General features: G+C 48.1%; 1 protein-coding gene across 2 annotated transcripts in view; it reads left to right on the forward strand.

Annotated features, from left to right (window-relative positions):
• The window catches only part of ME3 (malic enzyme 3), a 185032-nt gene that overhangs the window by 124205 nt on the left and 42880 nt on the right, over window positions 1–17947 (forward strand). The window contains exons 6-7 of one of the 2 annotated variants that reach the window (XM_058687542.1): window positions 4550–4711; window positions 15685–15788. In XM_058687542.1, the coding sequence (XP_058543525.1) occupies window positions 4550–4711; window positions 15685–15788 (266 nt within the window). The remainder of the gene's footprint in view (window positions 1–4549; window positions 4712–15684; window positions 15789–17947) is intronic. The other variant, XM_058687541.1, reaches the window with a different exon arrangement.

Genomic DNA, 17947 nt, shown 5'->3' on the forward strand with positions numbered 1-17947 from the left:
AGTGGCCCTTGGCATCAGCTCCATTGATGTCATGAAAAATAGGATCCAGTATCTCCTCTCCCAACTCATTCATTCACACAAAAGGTCTGAATTAGCCCTTTGGAGATCTTTTGCTTTCTATGTTAGATCTGTCACATTGGCCACTGTTTATTCAGTTCATATCACACTGCAGGCACCAAGCACAGTGCTGAAGAATCAAAGATGACAAGTCCCATTATTTGCCCTCAAGACAAGCTAGAGGAGGGAGTGATGACTTCTGGAAGGGGAGAACATCATGGAGGAAGGTGACTTGTGTACAGCTCCTTAAAGCACACAAGGATGGTAGGATGTGGATCAGGGAGATCATAGGGATTGAGGGGGTAAAATGGCATGTAGTCAGGAAAGTACAAACCTTATCAAGGTTAGAATTACTCTATTTGGATAAAGAAGAAATTCAAAGAGTAGATTGGACCTGGACCATGGAAGGCCTTAAATGCCAGTCAAAGATGTTTGAGCTTTGTTTTACAGGCCCCTGGAGGTTTAGGGTAAGAAAGTGACAAATCTGGGTGTGCTTTGGAGACCTGCAGTGGAGCAGGGGGAATCCCAAGAGTGGAGAGACCAGTCAGGAGACCACTACAGTGGTTGATGAGATGGATGGGCTGACCTAAGGCAAGTGGCAGTGAAAGTGAAGTTCATGGAACAAATGCAAAAACAAGGAGCAAATCAAATCAGCAGAACTTGGTAACCAATTGGCTGTGGCTGAAGGAGACAAGACAGTTTTGAGCTTGGGAGATAAAGGTAACGAAGGGCAAGAAGGCAGCAGAAGTGAAAGGTTTAGAAGAGTAAAAGGGAAAAGCAGAGTCATTTGGTTAGGGACTCAAGAATTCGGGAGGACTATTGGACATCCAAGTGGCAATGTCCAACAGATAGCCAGCTGTACATGGGCATTAAGAATGACACTTTTTGGGATAAGCACTAGGTGTCCTATGTAAGAGATGAATCACTGGGTTCTACTTCTGAAGCCAGGACTACACTGTATGTTAGCTAACTTGAATTAAAAAAAATAAAAAATGACAGCAGAAACCACAAGTTTTGCATGGCTGACTTTCTCAGCCATTAGCCACAGCATCTCCGCTTGGTTTCCATTTCAATCACTCATTTAACAGATAGTTACTGAATGGCCTTTCTGTGATAATGCTGAACTATAAAGAAATAAAACAATTAAAAATTTAATATGGGATCTTTGCCCCAAATAATAACCACCATGGTAATCATAAGAGAAGCAACCATTTATTGATCACTTACCCAACGCACCTGGTGAAAATGAAACTGTTATTTCATCTTTACAACAATCTGATGAGTGAGGTATGATTATTATCCCTATTTTGTGGAAAATTAAAACTCAGAAAAATTATCTGTTTACCCAGGTTTACATATGGTACATTATCAAGAAGCCTAGATTTAAATACTGGTTATCAGACTCCAGAACCCCTGCCATTAACCTTTAGGTTGTTTGGTGAGATAAAATGTGCATTTTTTAAAATGTTAAAGTAGCACCCTATGCAAGGATTGGCAAGCAGTAGGTGCTTAATCAATGTTTGTGGAAGGCAGGCAGACAGACGAGGAGGGCGAGCAGGCTACCTGTGCAGTAGCTATAAGAAGTGCTAGGAGAAATCACATTAGATTGTCGTGGGCAGCGTTTGCATGCTGGAAAAAGAGAAGGAGCATAGGGGCTGAGAGGGGGGAGATTATAGGTGAGTTCAGAGCATGTCTGGGAGGAATGAGGAAGCCAGTCTGGCTGGAGGAGGAGCTTGTGTGCAGATGCGTAGCAGGAGATAAGTCAGAACATATATTGGGTTCAGATCATTAAAGAGTTAAACGTTTTGGACTCTATTCTTTGGACTGTTAGAAGCCACTAAAGGTCTTTGAAGCTAGGAATGGCATAATGAAAATGGGCTTCTGATACAGTGAATCTGGCATTGGTTGGGAGGGGAGATTGGAAGATGAGTGTGGCTTGAAGCTGATGCAGTAACCCAGCCATTCTCACAGTGGGGTTGAGAGTGGGTGACAAATGGAGCGAGACATGCCCTCAGAGGAGGTGGGCGTGCAGTGGAGTGCCCTTGAACATTTCAGGAGCCCCGTTGCCATTGAAAGACCCCAGAGTTGTAGGGATAACACCCTGGAGTAGTCACTGACTTCCTCTGTTTAACTCACTGCCCCTCAACGGAGAGAAATTCTTAGTGGGAATCAGGATAAGGAAGCTTGGATTAGGAGAGATGGGAGATTCCCAGAGTGTGGGCACCCTTCATATGAAGGCACAGGCTTCACCAGGGAGAGCTGCAAGGGGGAGGTCAGAGGCGGGCTGTGGGGAGGGTGGCAAAGAGGCAGGGCAGAACTTTACCAAGAACACATGTGCTTTAATGGTGCTTCTGCCAACTGAAATGTGGTAGAAGGAGCCCTGAACCAGGAACCCAAACCCTAATTAGGATCCTGCCCTGCCACATGCACAAAGTGACTTTAGTAAGTCATCTAAACTTCCCTAAGATACCCAATGTGCAAACATCCAGTCCAGTGCCTGGCATCTGGCTGATAAGTAACAAATACGTATCAAACATGAAGGTCTTAGAGCTTCTGTTTACTCACCTGTGAAATGGGCTAACAGTCTCAGACTCACCTACCTGCCAGGGCTGTGGAGAGAATCAGGTGACATGTGGGTTGAGAACATTCTCCATAGAGGCAGTAGAGCAGTCTGAGGGGGAATATCATAATCTTCATGGGTCTCTTGTACCACGACCCTGTGAGTCCCCTTTTCAGAAGAGGAGGAGTGTTTTTAAGAATCCCTATCCCTGGGGCACCTGGGTGGCTCAGTCAGTTGAACTTCTGACTCTTGATTTTGGCTCAGGTCACAATCCCAGGGTCATGGGATTGAGCCCCATGTCGGGCTCTATGCTGAGGGTGCAGCCTCCTTGGGATTCTCTGTCTCTGTGCCTCTCTTTCTCTTTAAAAAAAAAAAAAAAAAAAAAGAATCCCTACACCTGTTTCTACCAAAAGGCAGCACCAGCCCATGTGCACGCTCACACTTAAGAGAGCTAGAGAAACAGAAATGATAAGTTGTCATGGACCCCTTGGGAACCAGATCATAAACTCTTCCAGGGCAAGAATGGGTCTTCATCTCTTGATCCCCAGGGCTGGAGTTGTACCTGCATGGAGTGAACTGAGCCCTGTGGTGCCCATGAGCACCATGCTTGGGGCACCAGGACCTCCATAGCTCAGAGCTAGTCCTAAGACCTGGCCAAAACCAGGCTCCAGAGGAGGGATGGGTGGCCTCATAAACTTAACTCATTTCAAGACAGAGGAGTGATAGCAGGTGGAGGTGACCTATAGACAACTTCATTGTCACCCTGAGGGGATCCCTGTGGCTTTCACAGTCTGACTCCTGCCTGGCATTTTGTTCTGTGCTTTCATAGGACCGGCATCTCCTTGTTCCCCACACATAGGCCACCCCCTCCCCATCTCTATCCTGGATCCTGATTTCCTCTTGTATCAAGTGCCTTCCTCCCCAGCTGCACCCCCTGCAGACAGTCTTCTCCTGTGTCAGGTGTGGCACATGTGTCCCTTCACCCATGAAGGGTTGCCCTACAGAAAGTGACTCTCCCTTCTCTGTCTCTGCTGCCCTCATGCTGTTTATGCTGTACCCACTTTCCTTCCAGACTCGTTAATTATAAATACATATATTTCATCTCTTGTTTTGCCCCTTAGTTCTTGAAGGTCTGAGTCCGTACATACTTGTTATTACAAAAGCACAAACTGACGCTCCTTCCCCCAGGATGTGGCATAGTGTCTGCGAAGTGGGTGTTGTGTAAATATGTGCTAAAGGAATGAATAAGTGAATATCTATCATAATCACAATAATTTCAGTTACCATCAGCTTCATCGGCATCTGTTAGTTAACAGCAAGGAAGTCCCGAACCAGCACCGTGTCTGGCACCTAGGATGCCTTCAGTGAATATTTCCCAGAACACAAATCCCAGTACATGTCTAGAATCCTCCTGGTTTCGTGTGGAGTAGTGACCCCAGCAGCTGTCATAGGAGCCCTGCCCTGTGCAGGGTGGGTTTATTACACCCTAGGAGCAGGTCTGAGAGACTTCATTGGTCTCTATACTGGGGGCTGGTGGCAGTGGCATGAACACCTGTTTTTCATTGTCTCTGTTCATTATGTCCTTCCTTCCCTACCCCCAGATCCCAAGCTGAGAAGATCTGCTTAGTTTCTTTGAGGGGGAGCACCTAGATGTGATTTCCCTCCAGCTGTTTCTTCAGTCCCCGCCCCAAACCTCAGAGCAGGGCAAGGTGTTAGCTCAGTGGGGTTTCTCACCAGCCTGCCAGGAAGGGGAGGGCACGGGAAGAAGAAAGCCTACCTGTAGCTGAATGAATCCCTTGGCCTTTCCACAGACAGGCGGTTTTGTTCCGCAGCAGAGGAGGTGGGTGTCCATTTGACGGGCCTGACGTGTGCAAGGGTTGATAAGATGAGCACTTTGTCATGAGAGGCGCTTCCCGATTGTTTTGTTTCCAGGCCGTGGTGGTAACTGATGGGGAGCGCATCCTGGGCCTAGGCGATCTGGGCTGCTACGGCATGGGCATCCCCGTGGGCAAGCTGGCCCTGTACACAGCGTGCGGAGGGGTCAGCCCGCAGCAGTGCCTCCCAGTCCTGCTGGACGTCGGCACCAACAATGAGGTAACACGCCACCCTGAACTGGAGCCCTGGGGCCAGAAGGTGGCAGCTGGGGTGGGGTGGGGGGTGACTTTGAGGGGCAGGGTCCACGGGGACCGCCCTGGGAAGTGGTGTTTGTGCGTGTCTGCAGGCTCCACTCTGGGTCTCTGTGTCAGGAAAGACAAAAAATTACTCAAGAATTCCTTCTTAGTGACCCTCATCTCTGAGTTTAAAATCAGTGCAAATTCATCTTTTAAAAATTGGAAAAAATTAGGGTGCCTGGGTGGCTCAGTTGAGCGTCTGACTTCGGCTCAAGTCATGATCTCGCAACTCAGGAGTTCGAGTCCCCCATCAGGCTCACTGCTGTCAGCCTGTCAGTGCTGAGCCCACTTTGAATCCTCTGTCCCCTTCTCTCTGCCCCTCCCTTGCTTGCGCTCTTCAAAAAAAAATAAGTATTTTAAAAAATTGGAAAAAATTTGAGAAAATCAGAAGTGTTAAATATAAAATAAAGTATCAGTGACACAACCAGTACTAATCATGGTTTATGTTTTGGTGTATTTCCTTCCAGGCTTTTCCCCACCAAAGCATTTATAAAAACAAAATTGGGTGTTTTTTTTTTTTTCAACGTTTTTTATTTATTTTTGGGACAGAGAGAGACAGAGCATGACGGGGGAGGGGCAGAGAGAGAGGGAGACACAGAATCGGAAACAGGCTCCAGGCTCCGAGCCATCAGCCCAGAGCCTGACGCGGGGCTCGAACTCACGGACCACGAGATCGTGACCTGGCTGAAGTCGGACGCTTAACCGACTGCGCCACCCAGGCGCCCCAAAACAAAATTGGGTTTATATTAAATTTTGCATCGGAAACCTTCCACAGATGGACACCCAGGTTGCTTCTAGTTTGTTTGCAAATATAAATTTACTCTGAGCCCATTTTTGCAGATCAGTCTTTGTTTCTAGGTGTGATTATATAGTTAGGATAATTTCCTAGAAATGGAAATATTGAGGCAAGGGGAGTGGTGATTTTTTAGATTCTTGATTCATACTGTCAAAAACGTTATACTGACTTGGATTGTGCAGTGATCTTTCTCAAGATACTTGCCACGAGTCTTTGCATGGCCTTCCTCCTCCCTGTACACTGTACATCCCCATTGCTTTTTTATTTTTTAATGTTTATTTATTTTGAGAGAGGGAGGGAGGGAGGGACAGAGAGAGAGAATCCCAAGCAGGCTCTGTGCTCAGTGTAGAGCCCTATATAGGGCTTGATCCCATGACCTGAGCCAACATCAAGAGTCAGACACTTAACCAACTGAGCCACTCAAGCATCCCTACCCCCATTTCTAAACATGAATGAGCACTTGTACCTCCTAGCAAGGAATGATGCTTATTTGGGCTTCATCCACAGATGGAATCAAAGGAGAGGACAGCTAGGCAGACCTTGCTAAGACTGGGAAATCGTGGGGCGTGGGAGGTGAAGGAGGACAAGGGAAGTGGGAAGCAAGGACCCTGGTCCTGCATCACTGACAGCCAGGTGAGTCCCTGCACCCATTCTGGTACAATGAGGAACTGAACCAGAAGGTTTTTGAGTGTTCTACCTCTAAAGCTCTTCTCCACATGCCTCCCCTCCAGCCTCGGAGACAGGAGGCAGGATGGAGACACAAGCCTTAGAGTTGCTCCATAAGACCAGTCCTCAAGGTCTGCTCTATGCTGTGTGTGGTTCTCTTTCCTAGACCAGGTGCCTGGGTTTTGCTGAAATTGTCCTTCGGTCTCAACATGCATGGAATCATGCAGGCATGGATGAGTGTAGCGAACTTTAAAAAAAAAATTTTATTAGTTTTCTTTATTTTTGAGAGGGAGAGAGAGACAGAGTGCATGTGGGGGAGGGGCAGAGAGAGAGGGAAACACAGAATTGGAAGTAGGCTCCAGGCTCTGAGCTCTGAGCTGTCTGCACAGAGCCCGATGTGGGGCCTGAACCCACGAACCACAAGATCATGACCTGAGCCCAAGTTAGACGCTCAACCAACCGAGCCACCCAGGTGCCCCAAGTGTAGCAAAGTTTTAATTGTTCTTCCCATCCAATACTTCCTGCTGTGTTCCCACTGGATTTAAATTTTTTTAATGTTTATTTTTTGAGGGAGAGAGACACAGAACACGAGCAGGGGAGGGGCAGAGAGAGAGGGAGACACAGAATCTGAAGCAGGCTCCAGGCTCTGGGCTGTCAGCGCAGAGCCCAACGTGGGGCTCAAACACACAGACCACAAGATCATGACCTGAGCTGAAGTCAGACGTTTAAACTGACTGAACCACCCAGATGCCACTCCAACTGGATTTAATTGAGACCTTTACTCACTGTCTCCTAAGAACCCGCTCCAAGCAGCATTGAGTCTGATCCTAAGACCTCTGTATCCCCTGGAAGGGTGTCAGTCGTCTGTAGCACATGCATAAGGTCCTGTGTCATTAAAGTTCCAACACCCTTGCAATGATGTGCTAAAATCTAGAGCCCCAGCTTGTAATAAACCCACCAGAAGAGATGGCAGGAAACTATGAGTAAATCATGGCCAGGCAGCTTTTCACAGACCACCCTGTTTAAGCTTGACAACCCGGAGAAATTAATTTGCCCACAAAGATCTGCTAGGAGTGACAAGGCAGGGATCCTAATCTGTATCTGCCCTCCTCTTCCCATACCACAGCTGCCTGCCTGGCTTCCTGCTGCTTTGTAAGCAAAGGTCATTTCTTGATTTTTAGAATTTTTATTACTAAGGTCACTTGAACACATTATTCAAAATCTTAAAACAGAAACGACATTTCTCCCACAATGCTACATCTATGTTTCTTTCCAGTATCTGTCTATGCATAAACATAGATGGAGTAATGTGCCTATAATTTTGTTCTGATTTTTTCAATGAATGGTATTTCATGAACACTTTCTCTCTACTTACTTAGCAAGAGTTTATTGAATGTTGAGTAGGTGTCAGGCACTGGCTAGGCATGAGGAAGATAAATGAGAGCCAGGCGTGGGTGGAATATTCTACTTGTCAGTGTTTCAATACTGCCACCTAATTGATCATTTTAATGGCTAATGTGTTACATCTCCACCAAGTGTCTGCTTCTCCCCCTGAGGCTTTAGGACTCTGAATCACTTCTCCCTCTGGGTGTGGAAGTGAGAGAGCTTCCCCTGGGTCTGCCTATTCCTGTCAGGAAGGACCAGAGTATCCCCCGCTGAGAGGGGGAAACACAAGGTGAGAGGAGGCGCTGCCCCCACAGCATGAGGTGAGAGAAAGCAGTTCCCACCCCGTGCAGTTAGACCAGTACCAGTATCTGCAATGTGCCAGGCCTTTATAGATTTTCATAGCCTTTATAGATTTTAACAGATTTTATAGATTTCAATCTCATTTAATTCTGACAGCAGCTGTATGAGATATTGTCCTCCCCCATTTTATAGATAAAGAAACTGAGACTGAAACATGTTAACTACTTACCTCAGGTACCACAGCACTGAGTGTCAGAGCTGGGAATTGAACCTGGGTATCTCTGATTCCAGAGTTGCCTTGTCCACTGTGGCACTCTTCTTCAAGGGGTCAGGCATTCATGTTATAGACTAGGTAATGAAGACTGGGAAGCAGGTGTTTCAACCAGTCAGGGTCCTGTGGACACTCAGGCGTAGGTGTGCTGATGTTATCTGCAGGGTCCTCTTGCTCCAGAGAAAGGCAAGCTCCCACCAGACCCTCTTCACAAAATTCAAGACACAAAAATCCAAAGTTACAAAGCGGCCCATATCAGGAAGACAGTGGTTTCACTCTTTCCAGATGCATTCACTATATGATGTCCCACACTACAGTTCTTTTTAAAAAAAAGGAGTCAGTTTGCAAGATTCCCACCCCCGGCCCAGAAGTCTTGGGGCATATCTCCCCACACCCACCCCCAGAGCAAGCCAGAGCAACAGGAGACCCCCACCCCCCGCCACATACACACACACACACACACACACACACACACACACAGCAAGCCAGAGCAACAGGAGAGAGGCTTAATCTTGCACCTTTCATCTCACATGTCAGTGCAGGGAGGGTGCTGTTGTGGGGGTCTGTAGGGTCAGGATGATGACACCATCTGTGTGTGCAGCTCTGTGAAAACCCCTGAGGCAACAGGAGCTTTAATCAGAGTCAAGGAAAACACCCCTCCATGTTTCCTGTTGAAGGAAAACATCTGCTGCCTGCAGCCCTGAAACTGAGTCACTTTTACCTGCCGCCCCCAAGGAGGTTTGGAAAGATAAATATGGTGGGCAGTGATCCCATGAAAAGGGGACATCCCATGCTTAACTTCTAAAGGGACAAAGCCAGGGAGCCCCTGCCAGATAGGCCCACCTGCTCTGGGCCTCTGTCAAGGCTGTGTGTGGATTGGTTTGTACGTTTTATTTCCTACACATGCAATGCCAGACAGCATCATGCACTGTTCACATTAGAAGGGACTGGAATGATAATTGCCCCTTAAATAACCCAGGAGTGAGGGGTGCTAACCCCCATGCAGTTGAAAATCCATATATAACTTTTGAGTCCCCCAAAACTTACTAGCCTACTATCCACAGGAAGCCTTACCAATAACATAGTCGATTAACACATACTTTGTATGTTGTATGTGTTATATACTGTATCCTTACAATGAAGTAAGCTAGAGAAAAGAAAAGAATATTAAGAAAATCACAAGAGAGGGGCGCCTTGTGTGGCTCGGTCTGTTAAGCGTCCGACTTCAGCTCAGGTCATCATCTCGTGGTTCATGGGTTTGAACCCCGCGTCGAGCTTCATGCTGACAGCTTGGAGCCTGGAACCTGCTTCAGATTCTGTGTCTCCCTCTCTCTCTGCTCCTCCCCCACTCTTGAGCATGCACGCACTCTCAAAAAATGAATAAGCATTTAAAAAATTTTTAAAAATCACAAGAGAGGGCGCCTGGGTGGCGCAGTCGGTAAAGCGTCCGACTTCAGCCAGGTCACGATCTCGCGGTCCGTGAGTTCGAGCCCCGCGTCGGGCTCTGGGCTGACGGCTCGGAGCCTGGAGCCTGTTTCCGATTCTGTGTCTCCCTCTCTCTCTCTGCCCCTCCCCCGTTCATGCTCTGTCTCTCTCTGTCCCAAAAATAAAAAAAATAAAAAAAAAAAAAAACAACGTTGAAAAAAAAAAAATCACAAGAGAAAATACATGTATGGCACTGTACTGTATCGAAAAAAAAAAATCCCTGTGTAAGTGGGCCTGCACAGTCCAAATCTGTGTTGTTCAAGGGCCAAGTGTACTTGTCCTTCAAACCCCTTGTTCCACCCAGGAAGAGGGGCCTCTGAGCAGAAGTGGCTTTCCCCGGGTTTGATTCTGAGCCCAGTAGGTCCTGCAGGGCAACCCTGGAGGGGGGTGGGGGGGCTTGGCTCTAAAATGGCCTCTGAGCCTTAGGAGTCTTGAGCCTCGATGGATTCTAATGGGTGGAGAGCTCCTTGGGGACACATGGGAACAGACTGTCAACAGAGCTGGGCAAACAGCCTTGGGTGTGTTACCGGACTGCTGAGGAAGCATGGGTTTGCCAACAGAGCTGGGTGTTGAAGGCCTGCTTCCGCCTCTCGAGAGCATCGTTGCTGAGGCTGATGAACAGCCAGTGTTCACCATGTGGTGCCATCAGAGGCACTCACTCCCTGTGTGCATGTGACCACTGAGGGTGCCCCTCCTGGGATCTTTGTAGCTTACCCATGGGTTTGACTGAGCAACCAGGGACACATGTGGTAGGCATAACTGCCATCCTGAGGGGGGGGGGGGGGTGTGCTGTGTCCACACATGAACCCAATCCCATGGCCTCCCCAGACCCCCAGATGTTCTCTGGGTAACCTCTTAGCGTGCCTGTTGCTACTTAAGATACATATTTTTCCAGGCCAGGAAGTTCATCTCTCTTCCAGCTTTATTTAATCCAGTACTCAGAGATATGGCAAGTGAAGAGGAGGAAACCCATTTTGTTTTCCATGACATTTTGTCTCCAAGAAACACCCAAAGTCACAGACCTAAGTGACAGAGCCTAAATTCGAACCCTGGTGTGTCTAATGCCAAAGCCAGACCAGACTGAGGGCGCTCAGAGGGAGCACCCTGACCAATACCACCCAGCCCGGCAGTGCCCTTTGCTCTGCATGCAGCACACTGCCTCCCAGCTTCAAGATCCCTTCTGCCTCTCTTGCTGGGGTTACCAGATTTAGCAAAGAAAAATATATGATGCCAATTCAATTTAAATTTCAGGTAAATAGCTAATCATATTTTGGCCTGTGTTCCATGTATGTTCCTTGCAACACTTGGGATATATTTAGGCTAAAAGAAAAAATTATTGCCTAGCTGAGATTCAAGTTGAAGTATGCGTTCTGTATTTTTTCTGCCAAAACTACCTACTGAAAACTTCTAAACACATACGTAAGGAAGTGAAGGATAGAGGAGGGGTGCAAGGAGAGAGTCCAGGTCAGTTACAGCCCCACGCCTTGCTGGCAGCCATTGTTACAGGTAAGTCACTCAGTGGGACAGAGGGCAGAATATGGACTTCTCGTTTCATGGTGTGCCAGGACAGAGTGAGTGCTCCACCCTGTGCTGTTTTGGAGAAGCCATTCCCCCTCCTGCCAAGGGAGATCCAGCTGGCTAGTGATGGGGACTCCATCACTGCTCCCCAGCCTCACCTGCAGTATGATAGCCTGACCTTCCCAGCCACTGCTGAGTTCCTTCAGAGGACCAGGCAGAGGACAAGCCCCCCCCCAGGTCAGCTGTTCCCCCCTACATGGAATATTGGGGAGAAGGGACACTGTCATGAGGTCCAGTCAAAGCAAGGCTTAGCTGCTTTCTGGATGTGTGCGTTTGGGCGATTTCCGTAAACTGTCCACCTTCCTCATCTGTGAAATGGGGATGAGAATAGGTAAGACAGAAGGATCGAATTACTTTTGATTCAGTAGTAAATTACTTGAAAGTTCTATACAAATATTTTCAGTATTTATATTTCAGTATTATCTCCATTAGAAACTTTATTTCCAATTTTTTGCGTGTGCTTAGTTAGGAAGTATTTCAGGCATAAAACATTTTAATATAAAAGCAAAATATAAAGACTCTTCTAAAGCTTTCGTAGTCACTCTTATGTCTAAGTAGTACCTCGTTATGGTTGACCTTTGATTCTAAACATAGATATACTGAAAAAGTTTTGGAAAATCCTAAAATTCTTCAGTACCTCTGGAGAATTTGCCTTGCCCCACAAACCACACACGCAGCACTGAGAAACTCACTTTTCGCTGCCTGATTGTACCAGTGATTCATATCTTCACTTTGGCAACATTACAGATTGTAACTCACTGCTGGACCCTTTAAGTCTGTATAAAAACTAAAACTGTGAGTCTTTTCTGCAGATGCTGAGAATTATACTGTTTCTGTATGTGTATGCCCTTCAGGGCTGTGTGTGTCCATGTCCGTGTGTGTGTGTGTGTGTGTGTGTGTGTGTGTGTGTGTTTCGGATAGCTGAAATTACATCTGTGCCCTTTTATATCCTGCTCTTTTCACTTTAAATAATCTCATACACAGGGCGCCTGGGTGGCTTAGTCGGTTGAGCGTTTGATTTCGGCTCAGGTCATGATCTCACGATTCGAAGGTTCCAGCCCCGTGTTGGGTTCTGTGCTAACAGCTCAGAGCCTGGAGCCTGCTTCAAATTCTGTGTCTCCCCTTCTCTCTGCCCCTTCCCCGCTGATGCTCTATCTCTCTCCTTCAAAAATAAACATTAAAAAAAAGGTTTAAATAACCTCATTAAATAACCACATTTGTCCAGGTGGCTGCACAGTTTTAAAAACCACTAACTTTAATGACTGTCTAGCTTTCCATCAAGTCCTCATAACATTTACTTTATGGTGTGCCCTTGGCTGGATGTTTCCTGCCCCTAAGTGGCTTTTGCAGGGTCACCTTGAAGGTGGCACATGAAGGGTGGGCACCTGAATGCCCACCATCATCCTTTAGTCTAATAAACACACATGCCTGCCAGGGCAGAATCCTAAACTGTCTCAGGGAGGTATAATCTGGAGGTGAAGAGAGTGAGAATCGAAGGATAGGCTTACCCTCTTGCTAAATGTAGAGTGTGGTGCTTGGCAGAAAGCTCTACACCTACCTTGGGTTGTGTGCACTTGGGATTGGGTTTGAGGGTTTAGGAAGGCAGATACTTCCTGCCTAGTCTTGTCTGTCCCCTACACTTTTGCATAACCACGTCTGTAGCACTATCAAGACAGTATGGGTCTAGAGCAGTGTCTTTAACAAAAATAACTCCATTCTGGTGGATGTGCAAAAGAGCTGCCCGAGCTGTGTGGCTCTGTGCGGAGGACCATGGGCTCTGGAGCCAGGCAGCCTGAGTTTGAGTCCTGACTCTTCCACTTACCAGCCTGAGGTCTGTGCACCCGATCCTCTGAGAAACAGAGGTGTGAAAGGTTTGTTGGGGAACACCCAGGAAGAATAAAGGGGGAAGCAGGAGCAGCTGGCGAGTGGGTGGGGCCTTCAGGCTACAGTGTAGATCTGACCCCCTTGAAAGGAGAGAAGGAAGGAAGGAGACCTCAGTCAGAAGACCCCAGCCTGGGTGTGTGTCTGACTTTGGCTCAGGTCATGATCTCACGGTTTGTGAGTTTGAGCCCCACATCAGGCTCTGTGCTGACAGCTCAGAGCCTGGAGCCTGCTTCGGATTCTGTGTCTCCCTCTCTCTCTGCCCCTCCCTCACTTGCACTGTCTCTATGAATTAATTAAGAAGATCCCAGTCTGCAGTGTGGTCCTGGGAAAGCCTCAGGAAGGTTGATGGAAAACCCAAGCCCTGGTTGCCTGCACAGAGGGTTGGCCCGGCATTGGCCAGGCATCTGCTGTGCGTGGCCATGGCTGGGAGCAGCCCAGAGACAGCATGGCAGCTGAAGGCTGTCCACTCAACTCCTCTTCCTCAGCAGGTTCTCTTAAGGGAGTTCTAAGCCACACACCTCTGTGCATGTCCCACCTCTTAGGGGAGAATTGCATACTTAGAATGTTCCTTAGCATGTGGCACATATGAAGCGCTGTGAAAGTTAAAGCTGCTGTCATCACTTTATGGCGTATGTTAAAACTCACAAAGCTCTCTCACAGACATTATTTCTTTTAATCATCATAAGCACACTTTCCAGCTGGCATCTCATTCCCTTTTGACAAATGAGAAGACAGGTCCAAGGGGTCCTGTGATTTGCCCAAGGTCACGGCTAGTCTGTGATGGGGGTCAGATTTGGGGTGGGGGGGGAGCTTCCACTTGAGGGCAGGACTGTGGGGTCCTTATCTCTGCATCCTACAATGCAGAGATGAGCGTAACATGATGCTTATCCTCAAAGAGCTCATAGTTTTGGTGCTGTAGACACAAAACTTCTGGAGACGCTCACACACAGAATCACTTACTGTTTCCTGAATATACCAGGCACTTTTCCCTCCTTCTGCCTCCAGCCCCCAGCCCTTCCCTATGCTGACTCCACCTGAAGAGCCCAGCCTACCTGTCAAAATCTGCCCATCTTTGTTTTGTTTTTTGAGAGAGCGTGCAAGCACATGAGTGGGAAAGGGGCAGAGAGGGGGGGGGGGGGACGGAGGATGTGACACTGACAGCAGCAAGCCTGATGTGGGGCTTGAACCCACAAACCGTGAGATGGTTACCTGAGCAGAAGCCAGATGCTGAACCCACTGAGCCACCCAGGCACCCCACTGTGTCTTTTAATGCTCGACTATTTCCCCCATGACAGTCACCGCCTATCCCCCAGTGGGAATTACTTTACTCCTTCCCTGTGCTTCCATGTGCCAGACTTAGTGCCAAAACAGTGTCACTCTTCACTGTAGTAGAGTTTGTTTACTCATGAGCCCCCTGCAGTAGCCAGTGAGCACCTTGAAGGCAACAACCACTCCTTACTCATTTACAGACCCCAGGAGGGCCCAGTGTCAGCAGTAACAGACCGGCAGTAAATGTGCATGATCGGGTCCACTGATTGTGTAGGGTGTGTGTGTGAGGGGTTAGAGAAGAGGTGGGAAGTTGGCCAGTGGCAGACACAGAAGATAACCAGAGTGTGTGAGGGCTGTGACAGAAAGAGCTGCAAGAGGTGGAATGGGGGGACCCCTAACACAGGAGGTATTCCGCAGGGGGACATCTTTCTTGAGCAGAAATGTCTGGTTGTATCATTGTATCCTCGTACCCTCAGGGACTAGCACAGTGCCAGGCACGTGCTAGGTATTCAGTGAGATTTCTTTTGAATGAATAAAGTGTTTTCTAATTTGAATTCAGATCTGTGACTTTGGACGAGACCCAATACCTCAATCCAGATGCTGTCTAGAGCCCCAAATAGACGTTTGGCAGTGTTTAGAGACATTTTTTCTTGTCGTAACTGGGGGTGCTACTGACTTCTAATGGATAGAGGCCAGAGATGCTGCTAAATATTCTACAATGTGCAGATCCGCCCTCTCATCAAAGAATTCCAAGCCAAAATGTCAATAGTGCCAGTATTGGGAAACCTTGAAATAAACCCAGAGCAGGGGCACCTGGGTGGCTCAGTCAGTTAAGTGTCTGGCTCTTGATTTCAGCTCAGGTCAGATCTAATGGTTCATGAGTTTGAGCCCCACGTCTGGCTCTGCACTTACAGCACAGAGCCTGTTTGGGCTCTGTCCCTCCCTGGCTCGTTCTCTCCCTCTCCCTCTCTCAAAATAAATAAACATTTTTTTTAATTAAAAAAAAAAACCAGAGCACCTGCAGCCAGGGGTTGGAAGACCACGTCTGAGAGAGGATTTTCTGTGTCAAAGCATCCTTGTTTCCTAACATTGGAACCACCTAGGAGTCCCAAGTCAGTCAGTGGCCTAGCCTCCAGACCCTTCTAGGGATGACACCTGGTGAGGCAGGTCGGGCAGCCAGCGTCCAGCTCCCTCCGCCCCCTCTCCCTGGTCCTTCCCACTAAACCAGGGCAGTTGAACAAACGGATGCTGTCTTCTCCAGGAGCTGCTCAGAGACCCTCTGTACATTGGGTTGAAACACCAGCGTGTGCGTGGGAAGGAGTACGATGACCTGCTGGACGAGTTCATGCAGGCTGTGACAGACAAGTAAGTGGGTCAGCCTATTCCTTTTGAAAAAGGACTCTTGGGAGATGGTCTGGATCAGGCCAACACTGTATCTGACTGTTCAGCAGATGCACAAACAAGAGGCAGGAGATGCATGCTTTTCTGAGTGTTCTGAAAGTTGCAACTTGACCCCGTGTATCTGGAAGACTCAAAGCCATTGGGGTTGTTCTGTGGGAGACTGTTTGAGAACAGAGGGGAGAGAGAAGAGGGTTGATGACTGAGAGCCTAAGTGCCCGATGTCCCAGAAAGAAAACCCCTTTGCTGAGCTGTTCTGGGCCCTTGGCATGAACAGGGATGTAGTGAGCGGTGGAGAAAAGAAGTGTGCCCTTCTGACAGACTGGCTTGGGAAGGCAGTTTGCCACATCAGCCGTCATTTCCACCTGTACGTGAGGACCAGGCAGCATTAATGAACCACCATAGCAGGTCACACGGCTATGGGCCTGCAGGATTTATGAGGTGTCATCTGTGCTCTGGAGTATGTGATATCGGTGGCTTCAGCCCCCCTCACCTGCCCCCTCTGTGTGCCATCATGGCCACCCACATGCCCTGCTGTGCCTGGTATGGTCCTGGGATGGAGTTCTGGAAATAGCCTCTCCACCCACCCATGTATAGTCTGACAGGCAAGTCAGTCAAGACAGTTTCAGCAGCTGGGCAGACCCCTGCAGACCCTGCAGGTCCCCCAGTCACTTGAGAACCTCCAGCCTTTGTTGCTGTCCCAAGAGTGTCCAGGTCATGGCAGAGCTGGACTGGGCATCTGGGGCAAAGTACTCCCTTGCCTGTGCTCAGCTGCTCAGAGCAAAGCAGTGGCCTGGGAAGAGAGCTGCTCTGGCCTCTGCAGCTTTGGGGGCAGGAAAACTAGATCTGACTCTTGACCCCATCTCCTCTAGGTCTGTGACGTCATTGAGTAGGTTCCTGAGCTTTTTTTTTTTTTAATTTTTTTTAACGTTTATTTATTTTTGAGACAGAGAGAGACAGAGCACGAATGGGGGAGGGGCAGAGAGAGAGGGAGACACAGATCGGAAGCAGGCTCCAGGGTCTGAGCCATCAGCCCAGAGCCCGACGCGGGGCTCGAACTCATGAACTCACAGACCGTGAGATCGTGACCTGAGCTGCAGTCGGCTGCTTAACCGACTGAGCCACCCAGGCGCCCCGGTTCCTGAGCTTTTAACTTTCCTCATCTGGTCTCCCTATTGGGATAAGATGCAAGCATTTTATTGTTGTGTTTTTTGTTTCTTAAGATGAAAGAAAATAATACTGTAATTATATGGAATGTGAATGATCCTGTAGAAAAGCAGAAATTAGTAATGGAGTGTGGGGTCAGGGGGGTGGGGTCCAAAGTTCCCAAGTAAGCAAGAGGGTGAGAGTCTGGTGCACACCTGAAGAGCTTACCTTTAGATGGGCGCACAGATGCTCATCCACAGGGACAGAGAGGCACAGTCATGGGTAGGTAGATGTGGTGGGGGCTGGGGATGGAAGGTCCACTAACCGAGGACAAGGTCATCCACAGAGAGTAAGGATGGGGCAGAGGTGGAGGTTTAAGGCTAGAGAAGGTATGACCTGAAATGTCCAAACGTGAGGATGCTTGCTGGACAGCCCTATGGCCCCCCACAGATCACTAGTCATGAATTTAACCATTTCTGTGTTTCTTTTTCCTCTGGCTAGTTTCAGCTATCTGGATGCAGGACAGGAAGAGGCAGAAAGTAGGATTTAACCAAGGTTGGATTTTGATAGGCAAGAGAGAAAAAGAGAACTGTGAGTGTATTCAAGGGGGTGATTATAATGATGTGTCCTGAGGTCTATGCTAAGAAGGAACATGAGGACATGGCAGGGGCAGAGGAGAATAGGGGACAGTGATATGATCAAGGGATGGTAAGTCCTAATGGGGCTTAAGAATTATTGAGGTAGGTAAAAGATCAAATGAGCTGGCCACAAAGGAGGTGGTAATCAGAAAGCTAGGTGCTCACAACTGAGATTATAGAGGAAGTGCTTCTATTGAGATATAACCACCAGAGCACCTGGGGGTCAAGTGCATTAATAGAGGCATAGTGTCTAGAACAAGAGAGGTGAATGTCCCAGCTCATTCTCCCCCTTTCAGGCCATCCTGAACACCAGATTCGGTTCTGGACAAGACACTTAAGGGT

Source organism: Neofelis nebulosa, chromosome 10, assembly GCF_028018385.1.
Source record: "Neofelis nebulosa isolate mNeoNeb1 chromosome 10, mNeoNeb1.pri, whole genome shotgun sequence".
Lineage (NCBI taxonomy): Eukaryota > Metazoa > Chordata > Mammalia > Carnivora > Felidae > Neofelis > Neofelis nebulosa.